General features: G+C 40.5%; 1 protein-coding gene across 1 annotated transcript in view; it reads right to left on the reverse strand.

The window, feature by feature from the left end:
- Positions 1-24,679, reverse strand: part of PLD5 (phospholipase D family member 5) — a 97,252-nt gene that overhangs the window by 5,881 nt on the left and 66,692 nt on the right. Inside the window, exons 5-7 of the mRNA XM_042822337.1 lie at positions 7,092-7,289; positions 3,575-3,714; positions 1,451-1,616 (exon numbers count right to left, since the gene is read on the reverse strand). Coding sequence (XP_042678271.1) covers positions 1,451-1,616; positions 3,575-3,714; positions 7,092-7,289 — 504 coding nt within the window. The remainder of the gene's footprint in view (positions 1-1,450; positions 1,617-3,574; positions 3,715-7,091; positions 7,290-24,679) is intronic.

The raw sequence follows: 24,679 nt of genomic DNA on the forward strand, positions 1-24,679 counted from the left end.
CCCAATCATTCAGCTCTTTCCAGAATAAATTCTGTGCTAAAGATTTTACCTATTCTGAGTAGATGGAAATAGATACAAGTATGTACACCATTTGGTGCCACTTCAAGAAAACATACATAGAATTTTCATACTTAAAGATGGAACAAGTTAGAAGTTAATCAAAATAGAAGTGGCTTAAGCAATGTCATTTGTTTTTGTTTTGTTGGTCTTCAGAATACACTTTATGCTGCTTCTCACATAAGAAGTAACAGTGCCTTTTATAGCAAAAATGTCCATTTTTAGATACATACAATAGATCCCACATAACATGCGAAACACAAACAGTACTTCTTTTCTGCAATTCATAGAGTCACAGAACAAAGCCCACCCAACCCCATGCTGTGGGCAAGGCTGCCCCCCACCAGCTCGGGCTGCCCAGGGCCCCATCCAACCTGGCCTTGAGCACCTCCATGGATGGGACACCTGCACCTTCTCTGGGCACTCACTATTTTTTCTTGTATTTTGTACTTAATAAACAAAAAGCAGGTGCCTAAGCAGTTGGACAGTAAGGTTGCACAAATCCAGACTAAAAGACATTTGTGCTGTCGCATTTACCAGCCTTAAGGCTCCAGTTGCCTTGCTTAGCTTTGCTGTGAAAGACCAGATGCAGTGTTTTATGCAAGCTGTCCCCCACACAGACTGCCTTTTGGCATCATTCTATTTATCTCTCTTAATTTCAGTGTCTGTTACTACTAGGAGTAAATTTAGTTTACTATTATTATGCAGGCTGCTCCAAAAGTAATGTCTATTACTTATTTCCATGGGAACTACAACAGGCACAAAGAGCACAGTAACACCAATTGATAAAACATTCTCATCTACAAAACACTATTTCAACACAGTCACCACCGTTAGCTTAGCTGTGCATTTTTGCAGTGATGAACAAGAGCCTGTGTGCTGCACGTGTGAAAATCTGCACCAGTGGAGGTGTTCTGCTGTTTCAAGATGTTCTGTCATTGCTGGAAAGCACCACTCACCACCTCACTTTTTGATCTCCATCAACATTCAGCAAGCATTAATAAACGTCAGTGCGTGCCATTTTTTCTGCATGGAGGAATTGAATCCTGCACCCTTCCTTCATATGCTTTTCCATGTCAGATGCCATTGTGTCACAGTGCTCCTCTGCTGCCATCTGCCACACAGCTACAACATGTAATGGAATAGTGGTGGGAAGGTTCAGCCTCTGCTGCAGTACCACCACCCGTCTGCCTCTGATGCTGTGGGGCAACATAGTAACATAGGAGGCATTACTTTCAGAGCAGCCCTCATCCATTTCCCTTGTTCTTTAACGGCGTTTAAAGGCTATGCTACTGATGGAGACCACTTCTCAGTTGTGAAATGTCTTCATTTTTTTCAGGACAGGGTGGGGGGAATATATAGGATTAAAAGAAAGAATACCGTTTATACTTACAACTTTCAAACTACAGCTTGGAACTTCAGTGCAGATAGCTTTGAGAGACGAAACAAAGTTGAAAGTAAGAGGATCTGTGTCTCTTGAGAAACTTATGAGGAGTCGTACTTTAATACTTCGTAAAACTAATGCTTCTCTTATCTTCCCATCTAGAAATGGCCAGTATCTGTGGAGAAAGAATACAGGATATTCACATAACTCTGAAAAAAAGGATTTTTAGGCAGCCAAGCGTAGAAGACATTACAGGGAAAACTAAACACATATGAATTTAATTTCCTGTTTAAGGAGCGCTGCTCTCATCTGCAAGAGTTCTCGCTGAGAAGATCAGCCAGCATCCTGTTCTATGTCACTCTGCCCTGCCAGGGCACAGAGCATTGCAGGTGGGGATAGTTGAGCTGTGTTTGCTCATAGCTGCGCCAGTTGCTCTTGCGTCACTGCCTGTAGTGAGAGTAGTAGGAGAACCAGTAGAAGCAGCTACAGCTAGAGGGTGCTGCTTACCTAGCCTACACAGAGGAACAGGAAAGATTTTCTGCTGGTTGCAGGTGTAAGGGAACAGGGACAGTGAAATCTCTGCCATGCTCTCCCTTCTCCTCTGTCTTATATATGGAGAGGAACAGAGACCTTGTGTTAAATTCATGCTTTGAAAAGGAGAGCTGCTGCTGTGCATGGTGTCTACATCCTTTAATAGTGGAAGGAGATGGATTGTTAAAGGAGGATGCTGCTTTTTCCTGATAATTTCTGCCATGAACAGGATAGTGGCCTCCATGGTGCTATCCTCACAGCTGGTGAGAGATACTTGTTGTCATTAGTTCTAGATTTGTGTTCCCAAGGTGAAAGCAGGTCAAGACAGGGAAAATTAGACAAAGAGAATACACTTTTGTTCTAGCAGTGTCGACATTCAACCTAATGAAATCTGATCTCTGTAATGCTAGAAAATAAAAATAACAAAATGGAAGCTGAACAGGTAGGGAAGCTGTGGCCTTGAATGCAAAGCCATACTGCGCTAAAGAAAATGTTGCAAAATTCACGCAGGTGACTTTCTTGGATCTCTCTGAATCCAAAGGATTTCTGAATTATTTAGACACGAGAACAAAGAAGGGAGGAATGCAGATGGTAACATCACGTGCAACACTGCAGCAGTTCTGCATACATAGACCCTTTCCAATCTAAGGAGAGATCAGGTGGATGGATGATGCGAGACTGAGGTTCCTGCAGCTTGCAGTACTCAGGATTCCATCATCGTAAGAGAAGCTATGTGTAATGAGTTTATCTGAAAAACCCTCTTCTAGATTTACACAGAATATTAGCCAAACCTTTTTTTTTTTTTTTTTTTTTTTTTTTTCCATTTTTGCATGTCTTCATGCAAAACTGGAAAAAAGCACATTTGGCCTAATGGCAATCAAAGTGCGTGGGTAGGACAGCAAGCTTAACGAGATGCTCCGTTCATAGGAACTGTTACTGAGGGACCGCTGGATACTTGCTTTCTGAGTGGAATGATTTTCTAAAATTGTGGCTCCAGTTTTGGATGACAGGTACTTTTTAACAGTTTACACAAACTGTGTTTAAAAATGATTTGATTTTGTTTTTAGCGTTTCTCAGCCTATCAGTTATGATACAACTTAAAATGTGATCTACACTGAATTTGGGAAGACCTTTAATGTATCTGTGTATTTCAGTAAAACTGTGACATCTCCCATGCTTCATGAGAACTCACAGCGCATTGTCTCTCTTCTGCATGCACATACATTCTCTCTCTCTCCTGCTGAATAGCTGTGTAGTTACGGTATCAAAGCAGTGGATATAGCAGTGTAAGGAACAGGATTCGTGGATGTGTAGGTTCTTGTACTCCTGGGTCTCAGTCACTTGCAGATGGTCTGACTAGACAACTTCTGAGCCCCTTTGATAGGCAGATCCAAGGCTTAGGACCCTGAACTGGAAATGTCTTCTTAGGTCCCAATTCTGCTCCCATTTAAGTCAATGGCAGAACTCTCACTGATTTCAATAAGAGCAGAATTGGGCCCCAAGAAATTGGTCCACATAGCAACTAATCTCCTGTGGGGTCATTATCTCCAGCAGACCTTATGGCATCGTGATAGCATGCTAGCCCTGCACATGGACACTCACCGTTTAGCATTTGTGTCAATGACGATCGGCAAGTAGTCCATGACAGCTATGTATACAAACTGTTTGGCATCATCGATAACATTGTATATAGCTTCAATATCCAGGACTCTGTCCTTTGGGCAGAAGAGTTTAGGTGAATTCTGTGAAGGCAAAATTCAAATATTGCATTTAAAATAGAAGGACAGATTCTTTTCTTCTCCCTTCATATGTCTTAAGGTAATAAGCAATATTCTGAATTTCAGTAGAGACTGTTAACTTTACCCGTCCTGCCGGAATACTGAAACATCAGAGTAATTCTCAAGGCTTATTTTTTTTCTTGAAAACATCAGGTAGATACAGCTGGGTAAAATGTAGACATCACAAGCTTGAAAACTGTCCTCTCTGAAGCTCTGGCTGAAGGTGTTACATTTCAGATAAATCTGTTGTGGAGTCCCAGGACTGGTTACTGTTAGATAGAGTAAAAACTGTGAACCTGATCTATCACTTACTACCAGAAGGTAGTCTGTTACTCATGTTTACATGACCATACAGTTACCATTTACTCAATCACTGTTGCAGGGAGATGCTGCAGTTTTGCAAGAAGCTTATCTTTAAAATCTGGCTTCAGATTTTACCTGGTACTGAGCTGGTAAGTAGTAAGCCCAGATTTCAGCTTTTCTGGTCTGTGTGTGGGGATGCAGAAGGTGACAGCCTGCTAGAGTCACCCACCTGCAGCACAGGCCAGGGCCTACTGCTCTTCTGCCCAGCAGAGAAGAGGTGGAGCCACCTGTTCATGGCACCTGAGAGCAAGGGTTGCTAAAGGCATTTGTAGAATTAGAGCAAGTGCCAGTTCCTGCACTGCTGGTTCTGCCAATGCACTGCTTTCCTGCTGCTGTGCCATCTCCTTTGTTTTCTGCTCGGCTTGCATCAAGGCTATATGTCTATTTTTTCTTTAGGGGTGCTGTTTTTTTCCCCCTCCCTTTCTGTGTACAGTGACAGTAGTGCCTTAGTCACTGATTGGTGTGAAAAGGCTTCTTACAAATAAAGAAGTTAGGAAAATGTTAGAAAATTAACAGTAGCAAAATTGTAAGACCAGTATTCCAGATGCATTCTTGAAAACTAAGAAAACCAAACCGAGCCTGTGTTTTTAAAACCAGTCTGGAAGATGATCGTGTTGCTAAGAAACATTACAGCAATGACTCCTGACTATAAGAAGGAAAGTTCAGTGACTTAGTGTTATGCTTGTTGTTTTATATAGCATAAAGGTTGAAAGTGAAATAAGTTTTCAAGGAATAAGTCTAGACTCAAGAAAAGGTGTAAAATGAATTTGTTAAACATAATTTATATCATCTGAAATTTAAGGAGGCTGTTACACTGTTCTTATGCTCAATATCTTCTTGCAAAAAAGTTGCAAGTCACACAGAACAACAAAGGAATTGCTACACATTGTCTTTGTCAGATGCCTTCATTACAAAGACGAGGAAGTCAAAGGTGCTTCGAAGAAAAACCTCTGTTCTGCCTGTAACAATCATTTTAAATACCCTTTTTTTTTTTTTCCCTTACACTTGGTACCTTTCGGTATGGCTGACCTCTGGTCATCGTGGGTATTTTAGTGCTTTCCTCGGTATTGGATAGTACTTTGTCAAGACAGCAAGCACTGCAGCAAGCACAAGCAGGCCCCATGAGAAGGGCAGCGATGAGTAAGTGAGCTCCCAGCCTTTTTGTCCACAGAAGAGGAGAATGCAGATCACAGGGAACAACTGCATGTTCTGCAAGCTGCAGAAGAATAGTTTTTGTAAGAGCTTTCTCTGCTTGTCTTTGTCTAGAATTAATGGTCCGCTTAGGGATGGCCTTTGCCATATGACTGTGTGACCCCAATGCGAAAGGCTTCCAGCAGCATTTCTTAGTTTCTTATAAATTGGTAAGAAGAGAGTGGGATAATTTTTATAATTTATAATAACAGATAATTTTAATAACAGCAACTACTTCATGTAGAATTCATTTTGCAGCTCCTCAGCTGTCTTAAAGTCATTCTCTTCATTTGAGGCAGTCCTGTCCAGAATCAAGAGAAGTATATGTCTCCTCAGAAGACTGTTAGTTCTGGTTGCCTTAGGCACTTCAGATTTTCACTTGTTTCACTCCAGAACAGCTCTCTGTCTCTCCAATGACTGTAAAAGTCTGAAAATCTTGGGCACCTGAACTTTCTGTGGCTCCCAGCAGGCGAAGGTAAATCCTGTCCCATTTAACTACTCATCTGCATCAACATCTTGTGCTAGTAGCTTGTAAAAATTGAGTGCTACATACTTCATGTTGCTTTAGACTTAGCTGGCTATAAAACAACCCCTTGCTTTATGTAGAATGGGAAATAACTCTTATAATCTTCAGTCTATTCCTGATTATGAAGGCTGTTTTATTTTACTTAGGTAATAATGTCCAAAAGAAAAGATCCTTCAATATCTGTATCAATCTATGTACTTTTTTCCAGTTTTGCTACATCACTTCTGAAATGGATGAGTGTTCCATTTCTTCCCATTAAAAATACAAACACACAGGCAGTGAATCCACAGTGAATGCTGCTTGAATTTTAGAAGTTTGAAAATACCATTTAAAAATAAAAGTAGATCATGCTCTACAGAAGCATGAATGTCTTAAGGGAAGAGTGAAGATCCTTATAAAAATCTTGTACAGAAATTCAAGCTCTGACATTAAGTTTATAGTGCAACATTTTGGATCCCTGATTAAGAATTCATTTACTCCAAGCTATTTACCTTGAATCCACCATTGTAAGTAAATTAGATAATTTGAAGGTTGTCCCTACCATTTTCTAGATGAAAGAGGAAAAGTAGTGAAAATTACAGAGGAAAGAATAAGAATATTGCACATATTCTGCAGCAGTTTTCAGTCATGGCAAATTGCAGATAAGAACAATTACACAGAAGTCAAAATGTAAAAATATACTGTGATTAGTTTCTTTTGCAGCACAGGAAAAGATAAAACTTTCTTAAAACCTTTCAACTACTGAAATAACCACTTTCACAGACAACAGAGTGATGTATGGATAACAGCTATAGTGGTCTTATCTCTGTATCTGTTTCCAGTTACCTGCACAAGTCTCATCTCAGCATTAATAGCTGCTTGTAGCTAAGTACATAGCAGTAATGCACGTTTTCTTCTGTTAGGGTCAGTTGAAAGAAACACATATGTACCAGCTTAAATTACACCACGTAAGTTCATGTTTATGGTAATTTCCATCAGTAGTCCTGCTAATTTGTAATGGGTTTATGTGCTTTCCTGAAGATTCAGGTGCTTTCAAAGAGCCACAAAACATTAGAAAATAAAATAGGAGATAAAAAAGCCAAAGTACTGAACTGTGGAAATAAAACCATCTAATATCTGTCAGAGAGAACACAGCCATGTGATGGACTTCATCCAGAGAACTGCTGAACACCTTTGTTTCAGTAAAGAGGTGCTGTAGTATACATGAGTTAAGTAATCCTCTCCCCTTCCCTCCCTCTCTGCAATTCATTTCAGAACTTACCGACACAAAAGCTTCTGATTTTGTCTCATTCAGCTGCAGCGTCAGTTTGTTCTGAGTATCGTAGACTCCATAGAGTCTCTTAGACCAACTTGGAGGTATTTTATTCTTGTATTTTAAGGAACTGTACAGGGCAAATATCCTTTGTAAATCTAGGACCAGGCAGCTGCAGTTGTACACGATGACACCAAGTTCTTTCATCTGTGAAATTAAAAGTTCTTATTACTAGTGGTGTTTCGGCTGAGGGATCTGTGGAAATAAGCAGCAAGAACGTAAACACTTTCTAAAAGGTGACTTCCAGAGGCGCACCTTGGACTCACTAGTATTATTCTCAGTTGCAGGAACATTTGTGAACGATACTCTGTTAAAGGAAAATGCAGGAACTAAATTTTCAAAGTCAAATGAAGGCAGAACTTGTAACAAGGTTTGTATGCATAGCTGTGTCACAGCCACATGTCCTGACAGTACAGGACACCTGAGAGATGGACACAGCTTGAGAGCTGATACCCATTTGTCACAGGCACCTTTTTTCTTGCAGCTGTTGCTCAAGAGTTATAACTCTTAGCTGGGATGGGTCTTTTTTTTTCTTGTTTACAGAGAAGGCCTCCTTTCTGCTGAGTGACAGGAGCACAAATGCTAGTGGTGACAGCTTCTTACATCAGAAATAAATTGTCTTCTCTGACTCTCAGAAAAGCTGAAAGCAAAAGGCTTAAGTTATCTCCCTGCTGAAGAAGAAATACAAATCTTCAGCTTCCAATTAATGCATGAACAAAATAGATTCTTCATACTCTCAGTAGGTGGGTGCATTACGGGCAGTGTGATCCAGTATGTGGAATACGCAGTTAAGGCACAAACACATTTGATTCTTAGTGCTACCATTGCTGTAGTACCTCATTTACACCGTCCACATTTCTGGACATGAGTTTTTTTGCATGTGAAAACAGAGACAGTTAAGCACTTTGAAAGCATCACTGTTCTCACAAGTAAAGATGAGGGAAAATAGCCCACGCAAACATAAGTAGTATGAGACAATCAAGTGCTTTAACAGTCTTTGTACTCCATTTAAGTGAAGGTACATCTCGTGATTATCTTTAAGTCTTGGTTTGGCAGAGATCTCATTAATTAAACATACCCAGTACTTCTGTTGTTGAACTTACATGTATATTCCACTTACAAATTATTTCCTTGGATTCTGGATTCTGAAATTGAAGTGTAATGACACAGCCTCTCTCCCTTTGGTTTCTTTACACGCTAAGCTCAGGAAAGCATTGCTGTGGGCACAAAAGCTATTGACCTCTTATCTGCATTTCACATTACTTCAGTCATCTTCAAAAACTAAGACAATCTGCATGTCACTTTTGAAAAACAACACATAGGACAAATATTTAAAGGACCAATGCTGTTTTTTGCAAGGCCATTCTCTTGGCAGCATGTCCCAAAGTCTTCCTGACATGATGAAGAAAATAAGGAGGATGTGAGTTCTCCTGCATGCTCGGGCTTTCAGTGACACAACAAATTCCTCACTGGTTGCATCCCTTCAGATGAGCTCACCACGGTCACACCAGGCAGTTTCTGAGAGAAGCGTATCTTTTTGTAGAGCCTGCGTGAACTCTGAGACACACACAGTTATCTTGGAGATTGTTCCTGCACAGTTCTGTCTGCGGATAAGAAACACTCTGCAAGAGTGGGCAGAGGAGTACAAAAGAAGAGAGTCAAACCTTTGCTCCCTTACAGTGGTGGGAGAGGAAACAGCAAATCCCAACATTCCAGTGTGAAAGAAATACGATGGTTGGCACTGCCCCTGAGTCGGAAGTGCCACATAAATAAGAATATACAACTCTTAACAACCTCATTCCCAAATACTTAACAAATTGTTTTAGCCACAGGAATGTTACCCAAACTTGCTATTGCCTAAGTCTTAACATTACTATGAACTTTTTTCATTTACTTTGGAGAAAAATAAGGTACTCCTCCATTAACCTGTACAGCTAGCAGTTTGTGGGTAGTTGAAAAACACGGACTGCTTATTGCACTGCAGCGTCTTACTCATAAGGCAGTAAATTCATTTTGATGATAAATATAAATTATTCCAAGCTGTGCCCAGCATCTGAGCCAGCCTGTTTGGAGTAACATCTCTTTTTTTCCCCTGGGTGCCGCTACCTTTGAAGATGCTCCTGTTTTTAGTTTTAGGCTGTCTCTGACCTCTGCACGCTGTTTGTCTCCAAACATTTTAAACTGTACATTATCTCTGTTTTCACTGAGTGCTGCAAATGCTGCTCCGTTAATTGCCAGGCACGTCATTGCAAAGGACTTACTAATAATATTCAGTTACATGTATCTGCATAATATAGCTTAATCGGCTTTTCATGGCTCTTAGCTGATTCCTACATAATTATGTGTTTACAGGTTTCCTTTCACTTTTGAGTTCCACTGTTCCACTTTATCCCTTCCATTAAGCAGAAAGATAAAATAGTGACCAAACAGCACACCAGAGGCTGTCAGCCTTGCGTCTGTGAGAGCAGCCCTCTTCAGAGAAGCATGCTTTCTCCCTCTCTGCAAATCAAAGCATTGCCCTTCTGCCTCTTCACTTCCTTACTTACAGAGATGAGGAAGCAGCCTGGGGTACTACCCGCTTTGTGCCTCTGCCATTTTTACAACCCACCTTGCACCCACTCCGCAGTGCTCGCTGTGCCCAAACAGCAGGCCGCAGCCCCAGCCAGACCTTGCCTGGCACATGGGCTTCGGTGACACCACTCCAGGATGTGCATTCACACTGCAGCAATGAACCTGGCTGCCCGCAGCACTGCAATGTGCATTTGTCCTCTCTGGAGGCACACAATGATCAAAGCTTTCCCTGCTTCTGGAGTCATGGTAAGAACTCTCCCCATGCAGGCTCACCACCACATGATACCGACCGGACTCTTCCTTTTCCTCTGGCACAAGAGTTACTTCCTTTTCCCAGCTGCCTGTTTTCACTAAGCTTCATGGAGTTCAGTTAAAATTTGCCTGAATTTGGAAAGTAGCTTGAAAGTTACTGGAAAAGGGCAGACAGCAACTCATACACTTACTGTGCAGAGCTGATTTCCTTAGAAAATGAGGTTAGATGTCAGTCTGGGGCCTTGTTACAGTCAAATTCAAGTCACCTTGAAAGGAAAGCAGCACAAAAAAAAAATCACAGAAACCTCAGCCCCATTGTTGTGGAACAGCCTTAAGTAGGCTTGGAGACTAAAACGTTGTGCTTCTGCTTCAGAAGCATCTTCTACATAGAGCCTGTTTTTACTCCCATACTGAGTTGATGAGAAACTGCTTTTTTCCCAGTTGATCACAAAGCCTATCATCGTGGAGGCACTTCTGAGAGTGGGTTACAAGGATGTGCTAGTGACAGATTTAGTATGTCATCTGGACAAGGGAAAAGAATTTCCCTTCAGTTTGAGAGCTGCTGTTATTACAGACTTTTTTTTTCCCTCTCAGTAGTCTGACAGGAGAGGCAGAGAAAACATTTAAATTGAATCAAAGTCTGAGTGTTGTTCTCTGACTTCCACTGACTGAAACCTGCAGCTAAGCATCATCTAAGATACCTGATGTGGTAAATTCCTCCAGTACTAGAGCTTATAAGGCAAGGGAAGTTTTTCTTCAGCCCAAGTTTTAAAAGCAACTTTTAACTTAGTAATGAAAATACCAGTGAAAAATTAAAGCGAAGAAGGTCTCAAGAAATCAAATCTATGGAAGATAAATCTGAAGTGAAAATCACAAATTTGAATGCCTCAAAATGGAACTGAAATACTGAGATAGGAAAATCTGAAAAAAAGCTGTTTGTGATATTTTAGTTGATATTTTCAAAACATCTGGGAACAGGGAATTTTATGTCCTCTCCTTATTTAAGAGCCATCATTAGTGCCCTTTTCAAAGAATGAAAAACAAAGGAGCGGGCTGCCCTTGTTCTTGCTCACACCATTTCCATTTGTACAGAGCATCTGTTAAAGACTGCCAAATCAACATCTGTCTTTCTTGCCAGGAAGTGCTTTCTTAAATCACCAGAGAAGTGAATGGTTACAAAGACTCAAGGAAAAATGACAGTGGCCCTGTATGATGATGATCTAACTACAGAAGACGATTAAGCTGCAAAAAGTAATAGAAAATTAGAAAATTAAGTATTTCTAATTAGAAAAACCGATTTTTGTGACAAGAGGAAGAATAATTTGCTAGACTGGATGTGAGCAAGATTTCACTAATAGAAATTTTTGCTTGTTCTTTGCTCTTACACGTTTGACAGGTGTCACTTACATAATGAGAAAACAAGGGGAGATAATCTAAAACAAAAAGGTTGCGGATTTATAACACTCCAGTTACATAATATTAGAAACAGTGTTAGTAAGGCTTTGTAGAAATTGTGGATGATGGGGTTAGGGCTCATGTTTTCTCCTTAGCCCACAGTGCACAGACCAGACAGTGTGTTCTATATTTATCTTGGGATAGACTCTAGGAAACAGCCCCCCTGTGTAGGCAAGGTACTATCTGACCTACATAAGAGTGGCACAGTCTGGTTCACAGCTTGTAGTATCTGACTTGTGTGAGCAGAGCAAGAGGCTTTAGAAAATTCCTTATTAATTTCTTAAAAAACAAAAAGAAGGTTAATGATTGCTCTGTCTGAAGTCTGATCATCCGATCCTGAAAGTGCTCTGCAGCTCTCCTGAGGCACCAGCTGCCATTTGCCTGAAAGACAATCTGCAGGCGCCATCCATTGCCTATGCTAGAGAAGCACTGGAATAACTACAGGGAGTCCGTTGTTGGACTCTAAATTTACTCAGCAGACCATTACGTATAGGGCTGCATGTGTTTGCCTCCTGTCTGCCCTTTGTCTCTGTTTGAAAATGTATTTCATTATCTTTTCAGGTCTGTGGGGGGTTTTAATGAGCAATTTCCGAATGTATGACTGAGCAAAAGCAGAATGACAGCAGTAGGGCAGTGGGGTAACAAGAAGTGTGATCTGTCAGTTACTAAGGTTTTAAATGTCCTCACGTTTTCTGTAGCTTCTGAAGAAAAATAACAGTGTATTAATTACCACCATGCAACAGGCTGCAGATATTTTCAGTGGTAAACTCAGGATCTTCTCATAACGTGCTATAGATACGTGGTCAGCCTGCGCTCCAGACACTGGGTTCCTTTTCACTCAGTTATCATCCTCATGTGACACCCTCTCCCATATCCCTCCTGTTTCCATCTGGCAGCAGACAGTGCTCAGTGACTCTCCAGTCACAGACACATTACCCTATGGCTGCTTTCACACTGCTGTTCCACAGCCCTTACCAAGCCCACTGAGAGGGACAGGAAGGATGTGTGCTGGGTGCCCTGCAGCCCTAGTGCAGGATGACCATCCCCAGGGGAGGGAAAGCTGGGAGACCTGAGAAAGGGAGAAGTGTTTCTTGGTTCTTGGTGGTGTTTGACAGGAGTGTTGTAGCAGGCTTGGCTCTAACGGGATTACAGGAGTAGCACTCATCACAAATTCATTAGGTGTAACAGACCCACTCCAGTGGCTGTCACTGTGATGTACAACAAAAACACAACCTGACTCTGAAGAGGCTGTGCAGGCTGCAGCACTTCCTCACTTGTCTCACAAAACAAATGCAGACATTAGAGCTCACCAAAATAGCAAAGCACAAACCTCAGCTAACACTTCGCTAGAACCTGCAACAAAACCCTATGCATCAGGAGCCAGAATACTCCCGCCATGTTTGGTTCTTAATACAGAGCAGAGGCTTCAAAGATTTGTTGTGTTAGAAACAAGAGAGAAAATTCAGTGAAATCTAAATCCAGCACAGTCCTGCTTCTGCTCCGAGTTCCAATTTTCCCTTCCATGCAAGTGAGAATGAGACCTGCAGTACTGTTGGAAAATACTAACTGGAAAAGATTAATACAAATAGTAAAACACTAATTCTCAGGAGGTGAGTAAAACTCTGTCTCACATCAGCTACCTGACAGTAAGTGCTTCTGTGGATGTTAATAATGGTATTCAGAAATTCGTAGAATTAAACTCTTAACCATTCTCCAATGTATCACCTTGCAAGACCTGTTCATAGACCACCCTGGTGCCTTGCCTAGATTCCATAGTTATCTAATTAATATAGAAGTTATCAACTGTGTCATGTTGTCCTCTGGGACTCATTTGTCCTAGGTGGTTTCTGTAACAAAATACACTGCATAAAACAACAGTTAAAAAGTCTGAACAGTACCTGTTGGAAGGGTTTACACTTTTACAGACCTATATAAGTTAAAGCACTGAGTCACAAGATGGATAAACAGGGTCCCAGGCTTCTGTAGTATTTGTGCGCAAATATGGTGTTTAAATGTTACTGAGAACAGGATGTTTGTGTTTCTGCCAGATCCAAGTTTACATTAAAAATAGTTAATGAACAATAAGAAAATCACATAAGAGATATAAGTCAAGAGCTAATTCAGAGAAGTACAGCTCAACCCCTAAAACCTGGGTAAGAGTGAATTTGCTCAAGTTGAGTGTTCTTTACTGTATGAGCAAACTGGAGGTGACCTGTATCACTGTGCCACTGACAAGAAAAGTTTTAAAATCTTTGCACATGAAGAGTCTTTCCTCCTAAGCTCATGGTTTTCCAGACTATTACAATAAAGAAGAAAATAGTACTGAGATACGTAAGACAATACAAGCCCCTGAAGGCAATAAATGACCCACCTTTCTGTAGAAAGTTTCAGTGGCGTGCACTAAAGTTTGTTCAGTAACGAAAAGCAGAATGCTGAATAGCTGTTGATTTGGTATGGATAACCCATTGCACAGCTGGAAGAACTAGAAATGTTGGGAAAAACCAAATATGTCAGTAAACATTATTGCAGTACCTATGCACAAAGTAGGGTAATGTTACATAGGCATCTTTTCTAGCATTTCTGCAGTTTCGGCAGCTTTGTTTAGTTTAACATACTGACACTGTATTAGAGGAATTCTGCGTAAATAATGCCTTATTTTTTTTCTTACAGAATCAGCTTTCTAAATTTGTACAATCTCATCTGTGCCCCTACCATAGCCCAGTCCAGCAGCTCTGCCTAGTTCCATTTTTTTTGTTCCCTGTCAGTCCCAGTGTTTTCTCCTCTTGCTCGCTCACTTCAGTGACAAGCACTGGGCCCTGTGGCTCAGCCAGCACTCTTTACGTGGTTTCATATATTCTTAGCCATGGTACTCAGCTCTTCAATTTTGTTAAGTTTTCTGGGTTGTTTTTTTTCACTGCTTTCAACCGTCCATAAACACTGCTATCACTCAAGGTTAAAGGTTAATTCTTTATCATCTTGGTTTTAAGCAACTCGAACATAATTGGCAGGCAGAGTTTCTACAAAACTGGAAAAAAATCCCTTCCATTTGACATCAAAATACAGTCTCAACCTAAGCTGGAAACCAGATCCCATCACCGAAAATGGAAAACTGTCATTCAAGCCACTGTGCTAAAAATTAGCCTGAACACGTGACTGAGGAGAGGTCACGCAGTCGATGCATGGGGCACACTGCATTTGCATTGAACGTCAGTACAAAGCCATGCTATGCTCTCATCAAACGACAAGAAGGGACATCAAAGTGGACTAGCTGTACTCTGCTGGAGTACAACTGAATTGGCAGCCTCTGTCAGTTCACTGGTCTTTAATTCTCACTTCTAGAAGGTATAGTTGATAGATCTCAGTCCGCGGCTCTCACAGATCAGAAGTGTCAGAGGAGTTACAACTTCATGTGTTATTTTTGCTTTTATTTCCTAATGGTAAAAGGCTGCCACAATAAGGCAGATAATTCCAGAGCTGATAATTTGGTTCAGCATTTCATTTCTGTAGACAGATATTGCTGCAGAGAGGCAGAGGAAGCTAGAAATGCCAATGAAGGGACTTTCTATCTCATGGCACAGTGTGCAAAAAGCTTTGTAGGGAAGAGATATCCACGTATCTTCAAAGTAGAAAACAAGAAATCCCCCGTGTCCTTGGCACATTAGAAAACAGCACCAACAAAAACAGTCCTTGTTTTTCAGCTATCTGCTCATCAGTATGGAATTCATCAAAAATAAATGCACTTTTTCAAACAATACAAATCAAATTTGTTTAAACCACAGGCCACTCTGCGGTGATGTTCCCATGGAACCCAACCCAGCACTGAGTGGAAGTTTGCGCTTTATTACCTCCACTGCTGCTTTCACTAACAAACCAAAACACAACAACACATTACTGCCTGTCAGAGCAAGGCAGAAGGCAGAAGAGAATCAGTTAAAAATTTCCTGCTGTAATCTCTATCAGCATAATTAATATCGCTTGGCATAATCACAGCCTAATTTATCATTATCAAATGACTTTTCAGTTTACAGTTTCATAACCCCCTCAAAGCAAGCACAAGTGTCTCTTCAGGGGGAAAGCAAATGAGAAACTGCAAGAAACCATTTCTCCAGAATCATGCTTGATTTATTTCTTTACTGTAGAATTCACATTAATTAGATTTCCTAACTTGGTTCCATTTCTCTTTCCAAACGCAGTTGTTGTTCATTCTGTTAAAGAAAAGGGCCGGTAAGGAAGGAAAGGAGCACATGGTGCTGCCCATCATTTCACTGCTGACAAGATGCATCACATTCAGTACCCGTGTCACTCCAATGAAATCAAACAACTCACTACCTTACTGGAACTGCAGCAAAATTAAAAGGTGATCTGAAGGATCCTGCTAGTTTCTGGAAGGCCCTGGAATCTCCTTTACCACACACATGCGCATATATGCTGCTGCCTCTTCCTGACGCATCAGAGCCTGTATCGCCCTCCGTCAGCCCTTATCTTGCATCCTCCTCACGCAGCTGGAAATCACAGCGTGAGCTCTGAGCATTTGTTCTCACCCTTAGTAATGCTGCAAGGGGCAGCCTTCCTACATCTTCTGCTGCACAGCGCATAGAGGAGAGCACAAAGGACTGACCTCAGAATAAAGGCGCTGTTTGTATATAAACCTTTTCTATCAAAGCACAGTTTCTTTGGGGCTTTCAGATTCAGGAGCTTCAGGGAAATGCAGCGGCACATAGCTGACTAATTGAATGCATTATTTATAATACTACTGACACACACAGTGGGTTTTCATTTTACAAACTGAATATAGATTGGTGGCAGCCATGCTGTGGACAGAAACTGGGACAGTGACATTGCATATGAATTACTGCTGTAACTGTTCAGCCTTCCCATGCTACCTGATCACTGACTTAGCAGTGAGGGCCAAAGGCTTTTTTTTGTTGTTGTTTTTTTTAATCTTGATTAAATGAAATGTATAGGGCCTTAAGGTAAGCTGGAAGTCCAACCAGCTTAGATAAACCAACCAGGATTTAGTTAAATATTACATAGGCATTATATAGGCAGCCCCAGGATAATGGCTAGCCTATACAAAAATGTGTTTTAGGAATCCATACTTGCTTTTTGTTCCTGTTCTTCTGAGTAGCAGCTTTCTGGCTTCTTTAACATGGAAGCTGTCACTTCTGTAAAGATGTGGCCCTACTGTATTCTCCAGTGGAAAAAAATTGGCATTAAACTTAATATTTGATGCCATTTCCAACTGCAGTACTGAGCAGTAATCACTAACTTTATAGGAAAAGGAAAGAAACACCTGAAAACACACTTAAAAATATGTTATTCAAATACAGCATTAGCAATCTCTTTCAATCTGAAAATAGGGAGATAATATTTTTCTCCTATAATTTCTTTTTAAACAGTTCTTTGTTATGGCACATAGAGCGTTGAAGGTATTAAAATATCGGTCACAAAGATGATACAAAGTATTTTCAATACTTTCAAAAGTATTTTACTTTTAAAATAATACTTTTAAAAAAATTTTTAACTGTATGCTAAAAAGCAGAATGTACATCATGAAACTGTTATATATACGCATGGTGCACGTACCTGGTGCGTACTTTCTGTACCCACGTGGCAGAGCTACATACAGAATGATCTGCTATCCAGTCATAGAAATCTGCCATGCCATTAACTTCAAAGGAAATGCCTATTAGTCATTGTACTGATTACAGAACTTTGCCTAACAGAGGAATCCTGAAATTTTCTGAAGATACATCTCATGTTTCTGTTGGCACGTGCTGCCTCCCTGTGTATCTTCATCAAGTGAATAAGTTTGCCACTGAGCACTTCCGTGCAAACACTGATGATCTCACTGCTTTGGAGACTGCTGTTTACTTGGCAAACTTAACAAAGGTGAATGCAAGATGACTTCCAAACCAGGCTTTAATGCTTATGAAGACAGTGTCAAAATCTGAAAAAATTTAGAGGTGCTATTAATTCTGCGCATTCATATGGAAGGAATGCTTTGTCAGAATCTGTTTTGTTCTGCTCGATGACTTGTGTATATAGAAAGATGAGATTTTATACTGAACTGTAGACTCATTATTCCTTTCAGAGAATGACTGAAATGATTGTCCTTCTTTGCCATACTCATGGAGATTTATAGCCTTGTCTTTCAGCCTGAGGTACCATGTATCTTTTTCACAGAATATCAAATCCAGTTTTCCTTGAAAGGCCTCCATTGTAAAAGTGAGAGATTACTGGGCTGCTGCACCAGGGAACTTTTAGGAGCTGAGGCAATTCTGAATGAAGATATTTATCTAGAAGGGAACTATCTGTGCAATATCAAAGTATGTATGCATGGATGGAACCACTGACATACTGGGAATATACTGTCATGATTATTTTAATGCTGTTATTTTAATTGTTTAGTTGAACAAGACTGATCTGGTGGGGTATGCTAATAGCTAAATTCCTCTGAGAGGAATCTGCCTTCATTCATTAACATTACTGACCAAGATTAGTTGCCAGCATGTTCTTGTGGGAGATGACAACAGGCTGTGGTGCAGTACCTCCTCCTCAGAGATTCAGCTGTATTTTAATGATCAGGTTCTCTTTCAGCTCAACATATATAGACAGCCTTTCTTCTGTCCACCTAAGTTCACTTATTTAAGACTCTAGCACCAGGCCAGTGCAGAAATCAAACAGGATGTTCCCTAATTTTTTTCTGTAGCCCTATTATTTATTGATTTAACCAATTTATTATTGATTACTCCAATGGAAAGTGAACCTCTTCTATGGAACTTTCACAATAAATGAAAAAAAAGAGATGAAAATAGATATCTAATTTCAAAGGTCAGAATGATGAGCACATTCTTTGAATACAGAAATCAAATAAAACTATGCAGCAAGACAGTTTGCCCTGTTTTACCCTGAGTGCATCAAGCAGATGATACATGTGAGAATGGACATGGCCTTAGGAGAACTATACTATCAGGGAATGCTTTCCTAACGTGTTGCAGTTTGGGATTGGCTCTGCATCTCAAGAAACTAGCAAAGCTGATGCGTTACAGGAAGTCTGCTTGGCTTTAAATGCAAGGGAAATACACAGCCCTGGGCTATTTTCACTCACTTGATCGCAAAAACAGAAATCCACAGAACTAAGGAGGAACCAAAAACAGTGCCAGGCAGCAACAAAAAGCACAAAACACAAGTATAGTAGTCACATTATCCATATTTCCATTCAGCTTTAATCAGTCTTGTGTTTGTTTGCAGTGTACAGAAATGCTAGCGAGAGGCACAACAGCCCATTTGCGTCACTGAGATTTGTTCGTAAACACTGAATGGCAAGATAAAAAATTTCAAGCCAAGTAAGTGTAACAGGGAACGCTGACTTTCCTCATCTCTGAATGTAACAGAAAAAACTGGCCTGTCTCAGTTAAAGAACAGAATAAAATGCCTGACTTCCAAGCATACAAACTCTGCACCATGACAAAGGCACGTTGCGCGTTCTGTGCAGTTCCAAGAACAACATGTCTCCTGCCACACACTGTCCAAAGAAGAAGAAAAAAAGAAAGAAAAGAAAGAAAGAAAGGAGTAAAGAAAAGCTGATATTTTGGAGAAACAGCGCTCATTAAACTGTTGCAGGTTTGGTTAAAGAAAAGATCTGGCCAAAAGATCTGAGCAAAAATAATAAATATACTTCCAGGCATCCTCTGAAGGATGAGCTGTAGCAACATCACGGCAGAGTTTTGACAATCCAGTTTGCTTTCTATGCTATGAGAACTAAAAGCACAAAAAAAGGTATTTCATTGTCAGTACAGCTGTGTAATACCTACTCGCGTATGTTTTCTTCACATCTTGACTCATCCACATATGCTTTAAGATCTAGGTTACATTTTAATCTTTATAATATGGGCTAGTTTTGGAAATAATCCCATTGAAGTCAATCAGACTAGCAGTACGACTATTTTCAGGATTGGATCACAGAGTTAATAATATATACAAACTTAGTAGCAGCAGATATTCTCTGCCAGATGTGAGGGATAACATGGAAATTTAGTAGATGGAGTATACAGGTAGTCTGCTACATGTACCGTCGCTATAACACTTACCTGTCTGAGCTAGCTTGAGCTTTGCTGGATAGTGAAGTTGCAGAAGCTGTTTTAAGTTGTTCAGCACTTGAGACTGTGCCCGACTTACTAATAACAATAAGATACCTCCGGGACAGTAAGAAAATTAAGCAAATTATTAGAAGAAAACAGTAGGGATTGGCTATAGTCTAAAATGCGCATTAGGGACATAACTGTAGTTATACAAGAAACAGCATTCTATCAGCAGAAACACAGTGTAATGTTTGCTAGAGTGAAAAGATGCAATTCCACTAAGTGTCAGACAAAGTATCTTATCTCAGAAGGACCAGATGCACTGTTACATAACTTCAAGAGACTAATTTAGATAAAAGTTAAAAAAAAAATGACTGACCGATAGTAGCATGTTTCTTGTTCTGTGCAGTTCTGTAAAGATAAGATGCAGCTGTCATTACTAGAAATAGCAAATGTACAGATCCTGCCTCAGTGATCAGTTTGGAGAGGTGGCTGTGCTATAGCAGGATTTTCGGAAAGCAGTAATAAATGAGATCACCATGATGTACTTTAAAGTGTAGAGAAGTTAAATACTTACATATATTGTTCTTAAGGAAGGATAACATAGATGACACAAGTAAATAGAAACTACAGTTTTTAAGGATGCAGTTTGAGATAATAATTATTCCTCTTCTCTGAGAGAAAAAGAAAAGCCCTATAGACTGTATTTGCTCCTAGGAGCATTCAAGATCATCCTGAGTTTCAGGAAACTCTTGTTTTAGACCTGTCTCAAAGGATCAGATCCAGCCAGCATGGGTTCATGAAGGACTGATCCAGTCTGACCAACCTCATCTCCTTCTGTGACAGGTGATTTGCTTGGTGGATATAGGAAAGGCTGTTGACACAGTCTGCCTAGACTTTAGCAAAGCCTTTGATGCTGTCTCCCACATTATTGTCCCAGAGAAGCTGGCAGCCCCTGGCTTGGACAGCTGCATTCATTGCTCTGCAAAGAACTGGCTGGATGGCCTGGGCCAGAGAGTGGTGGCAAATGGAGTCAAATCCAGCTGGTGACTGGTCATGAGTGGTGTTCCCATCGGTACTGGGGTTTGGCCCATTGAACGTCTTTCTTGATGGTTTGGAAGAAGGCATTGAATGCAGTCTCATTAAGTTTGCAGGTGACACCCATCTGGGGGAAGTGTTGATCTGCCTAGAGGGAGAAAGACCTTACAGAGGGATCTGAACAACTTGGATCAATGGGTTGAAGCCAGTGGGATGAAGTTCAACAATATCAAGCTGTGACAGAAATAGTCCTCCACACATAATTGGGATGAGACTTTGAGTAAAGAACTGGATGTATTGTGTCTCATCGATTTTACTCCTCAAGCAATCAGAGCATTGCTCCACCGTTCTTTTGTACTTTAGAAATTTTTGCCCTCTTGTGCAATTTATTTAATATCTCAAAGCACTGAATTAAAAACCAAGCCCCTCAGATACAATAAGTTACTGCTTGTGTCCTAGTAGTGCTGGGACAGTTTATCCGTTTTTCTGATGAGCTTTGATTACGCAGATATCCAGCCATTTCTAACTTACAGCCCCAAGGGAGAAGAAGAGTATTGAGAGAGTAAAAGACCACCGACAGAGAATGTCGGGTTTGTCTAAGAACAGATAGGAGGCATCTCCAGGACTTCTCCTACTTCTAGGATCCTTTCTCCAGCCAAGAACTTAACCTTATTTTCAGGCTTACTTCTTTTTTTTTCCCCAAGAACGTTTCTTCCCAGCACACCTACCTTTTCTGGCATGCCAAGACGCACATTTTTCCTCAGTCTAAACAGTTTGTGTGCTGAAGTGCAACACAGGAGCGACCTCCTAGCTGATGGTTCTGACCTCAGTCTTGTCAGTAACTGGAGGACTCTGGATATTTGCACTTGATTAGTGGTCCAGATGTTCACAACTAGTCTACCAGTTACAGGGAAAGAACAGGCAGCAGCCTTGTTGAGAGCTCAGAAGTTCAGATGTGGACATTAACTGCACACAGATGTTTGGATTACCTACCGCTTATTAGAAGTCACAAGTTGGGCTATTGTTAGTCTGCAGCATGAGTAGTTAATATTAGCCTGATTCCACTTCCAGGAAGACAACTGGATTAATTTTTACTCATTTCAGTAATTTTCCATAATACATTTTCCAAGGGCTGATTACACACGTTTTTCTGAAATGGTTCAGCTAACGCATTGCAGTTGTTTGCCCACTGGATTCAGCTGCTCATGTGTGAATAATAAAACTTTTCCAAAAATGCTGTTAGCATGAAGAGCTTCAGAAGTGTATTTTGAGCTGATTAACAGTTCTGTTTGTATTACAGACATGGTCCTTTAGAGAATTACGGAGCAAAAAGCATTTTCAGGTTCCACTAAAATTATTTGAGGAAGCCATGGAAAAAATGAAACATGGCATTTTTTGTTAGCCCTCTCACTGCTGTTATGGATGATAATTTATTTTAGGTACATTGTTAAGCTACCTGGTTGAGTAACCAGGTAAAAGAAGAGTATGGCATCATTGCTCCTTTCTCTGTTACCAGTGCAAATCACAGGCAGCAGCTGATGGAGTAAATCTGTGCAATTTTAACCCTTCTTAACCAGACGTTTTAGCAGGGATGTATGCATTTTGCTGACTAACTGTAGACTTCTGTGTGTCACTGCTTTAAGTACCTCCTTGAGTGGGTTGCCCAGCTGTGGCCCAAAGATGTTGCTTGTCTTGTTCAAAGACTGCAAGACTAACTTCCTAGGTGAGAGCCTGGCAACACTGGGAAGATGCTTCACCAATTGCAGCAATTAACAAATATGTCAGTGAAGCAGAAGATGGAAGTTGTACAGATGACCATATAGATCTCTCATATGAGATACAAAGTTGAAAATGTAATTTAAAATTTTTTCTTTACAATCTACCTGTTCTAATGTCCCTCCTAAATCACATTTTAAAGGGCAAATGACACCACAGAGAATGAGTGACTGCCTTTATATAATTCTTCCAGGTATACCAGCTTGATGAAAGAGTAGTTTGTAGTCTTTGCACCATTTTATCAGTTTAACAAATGTACAAGAAAGAATCTAGATCATTGAAAAGACTATTTTACTGCTATAGTTCCAAAAGGAGATTGGAAAACTTTCAAAGAAACCATCATTAGTAGCGTAACAGTTTATATCCCTGCTCAGAAAGAATGGGTCAGTAGAGCAAAATTTAGAAGAAAACAACAAAAAAATGCAGAAAAAGCTACTGGACAAAATCACACACTCAGTGTTTGGAAAGCATTTTCACCACCTCAAAGGACTGTAGAAGGTATGTTTTCCAGTCAAACAGAATACTACAATTAAGAAAAACAATAACAGGAGCTTACTGATGACACTAATTTTGCAGTGCTTTTAATGTTTTAGTTAAGCACGTGAATGATGGTACAAACCAGAGCCTGAACAAGAAGAGGCAGAGACTATCTCAGCCCTTGGCTCCCAGTCCTTACCCCCCAGTTCCCATTGCAGACCTCCACACTGTGCCCGCAGACTTTGTCTTTTGACTGAAACTCATTTCTCAGTCTCAGCTCCCAGCCTCTTGTCCTTGTTCTGCTTCTGCTCAGCAACCCTCACATGTGTTTTCCTAGCACATCACCATACAGTTTCTCACTTCCTGATTTTGCAATTCTCTCAACACCTGTGTTGTCTGTCATCTTTTCTCTTCAGCAAACCTGTCCTGCAATTTAATCTGCCTGGCTTCCTCACATACCTAATTTCACTTTTCCCTGAGATCATTGTTATTCAGCATCTTCTTCCTTCCTTCCTACACCTCCCCAGCCTCATTATCTTGCAGTGATAGTCTCCTGCAGGTTCCTCATCCCCTCCGTATCTGGCTTTCTGTCTTGCTGGTGCTTTTTTCAGAGCATCCAAACCAAACCCATGTCCCTTTAGGGACCTGTTAGGTTCCTTGACCAGAGCATCCAGACCAGTCCAGCCAACCACTTCTCTTTCCTGGTCTAATCTCCCCCAGTTACACCTCTGCATCTCAGTGGTTCTCCAGACCCAAAGAGTCCCCAAGCTGAGGTACGTAACCACACAAAAGCTCAGAGAATGAAGTGAGACAGACAGGAAAGGACTTCCTGAAGAATTACTGTTAGGCATCGACAAATGGCAAACTTCCAATAGATTATGTGATTGAGGAGTACTTGGCATATATTGTTAACAGCAGTAAAAGATACATGTTCAAAGAAAAGATCAAAACATTTCACTTTGAATAAGAAAACATTCATTTTTGTAAATGCCTTTTTTCAGAAAGGCTAAACACTGTTTTTCACTTGCCTGCAGGGTTTTGACTTCAGACAAAAGCAGATAGCTGGCATAGATGATTTCAGCCAAAATGATTACAGTCTTGGAAAACTTGCAACTCTCTTGAAACACAGTTTTGCACAGAAATAATATATAATATAGCCTGTGCTATCAGCTTTGTCAGCAGTGTTAAAGATCAGATTCAGGTAAGTTTTCAATGGCAAAAGCACAAGGATATATGCAACTATAAATGTTATTCCATAAGTGATATACAACACAGTATATGAAAATCTCTCTTCCTGAAGCAGAAACACTACTTTTAAAGGAAATGCTAGCCCTGTTTCTTGTCAGCAACGGAAAGTCAGGAAAATAGCAGCAAAACTTAGCCAGCCTCATATGAGATTGATTTCTAGTGTCAAGCTCATAAATGCAGAGAAGAATTCTCCACAACTGTTGTAGAAGGAAATCTGACACCTTTGTACATGTAAATCCTGCTGCTGGTTTCAGAGAAGCTGTTGGAAGTTAAATAATTATTTCGGCTTTAGATTCAGATTCACAAGTATAATGCTGTAACAGATAGGGACTGAACTACAATACAATCAAGTTATATCTACCACAGTAACCTTGCATAAATATTCTGTATTGCGGAGATGTGTGACATTACAGTACAGAACATTCAACAACTGCTTCTGCACTTCCAGCTCCCTAGCGAGCAAGAGGTAAGAAGGGTAAAAGATTCTGGCACTGTAGCCCAACATATTTGCCAGTGTACAAAACTTGCTCAGGCTCAGAAGGCTGTGAAGCTGTCAGGCTCCATTCTGAGCTCTGCTGCAGATTACCTTTGCAACCCCTGGCTTGTAAACTTGATCTGAATACAAATGCAGTCATA

Source organism: Centrocercus urophasianus, unplaced genomic scaffold (genome assembly GCF_019232065.1).
Source record: "Centrocercus urophasianus isolate 14NV4802_14NV808 unplaced genomic scaffold, USGS_Curo_1.0 seq_10, whole genome shotgun sequence".
NCBI lineage: Eukaryota > Metazoa > Chordata > Aves > Galliformes > Phasianidae > Centrocercus > Centrocercus urophasianus.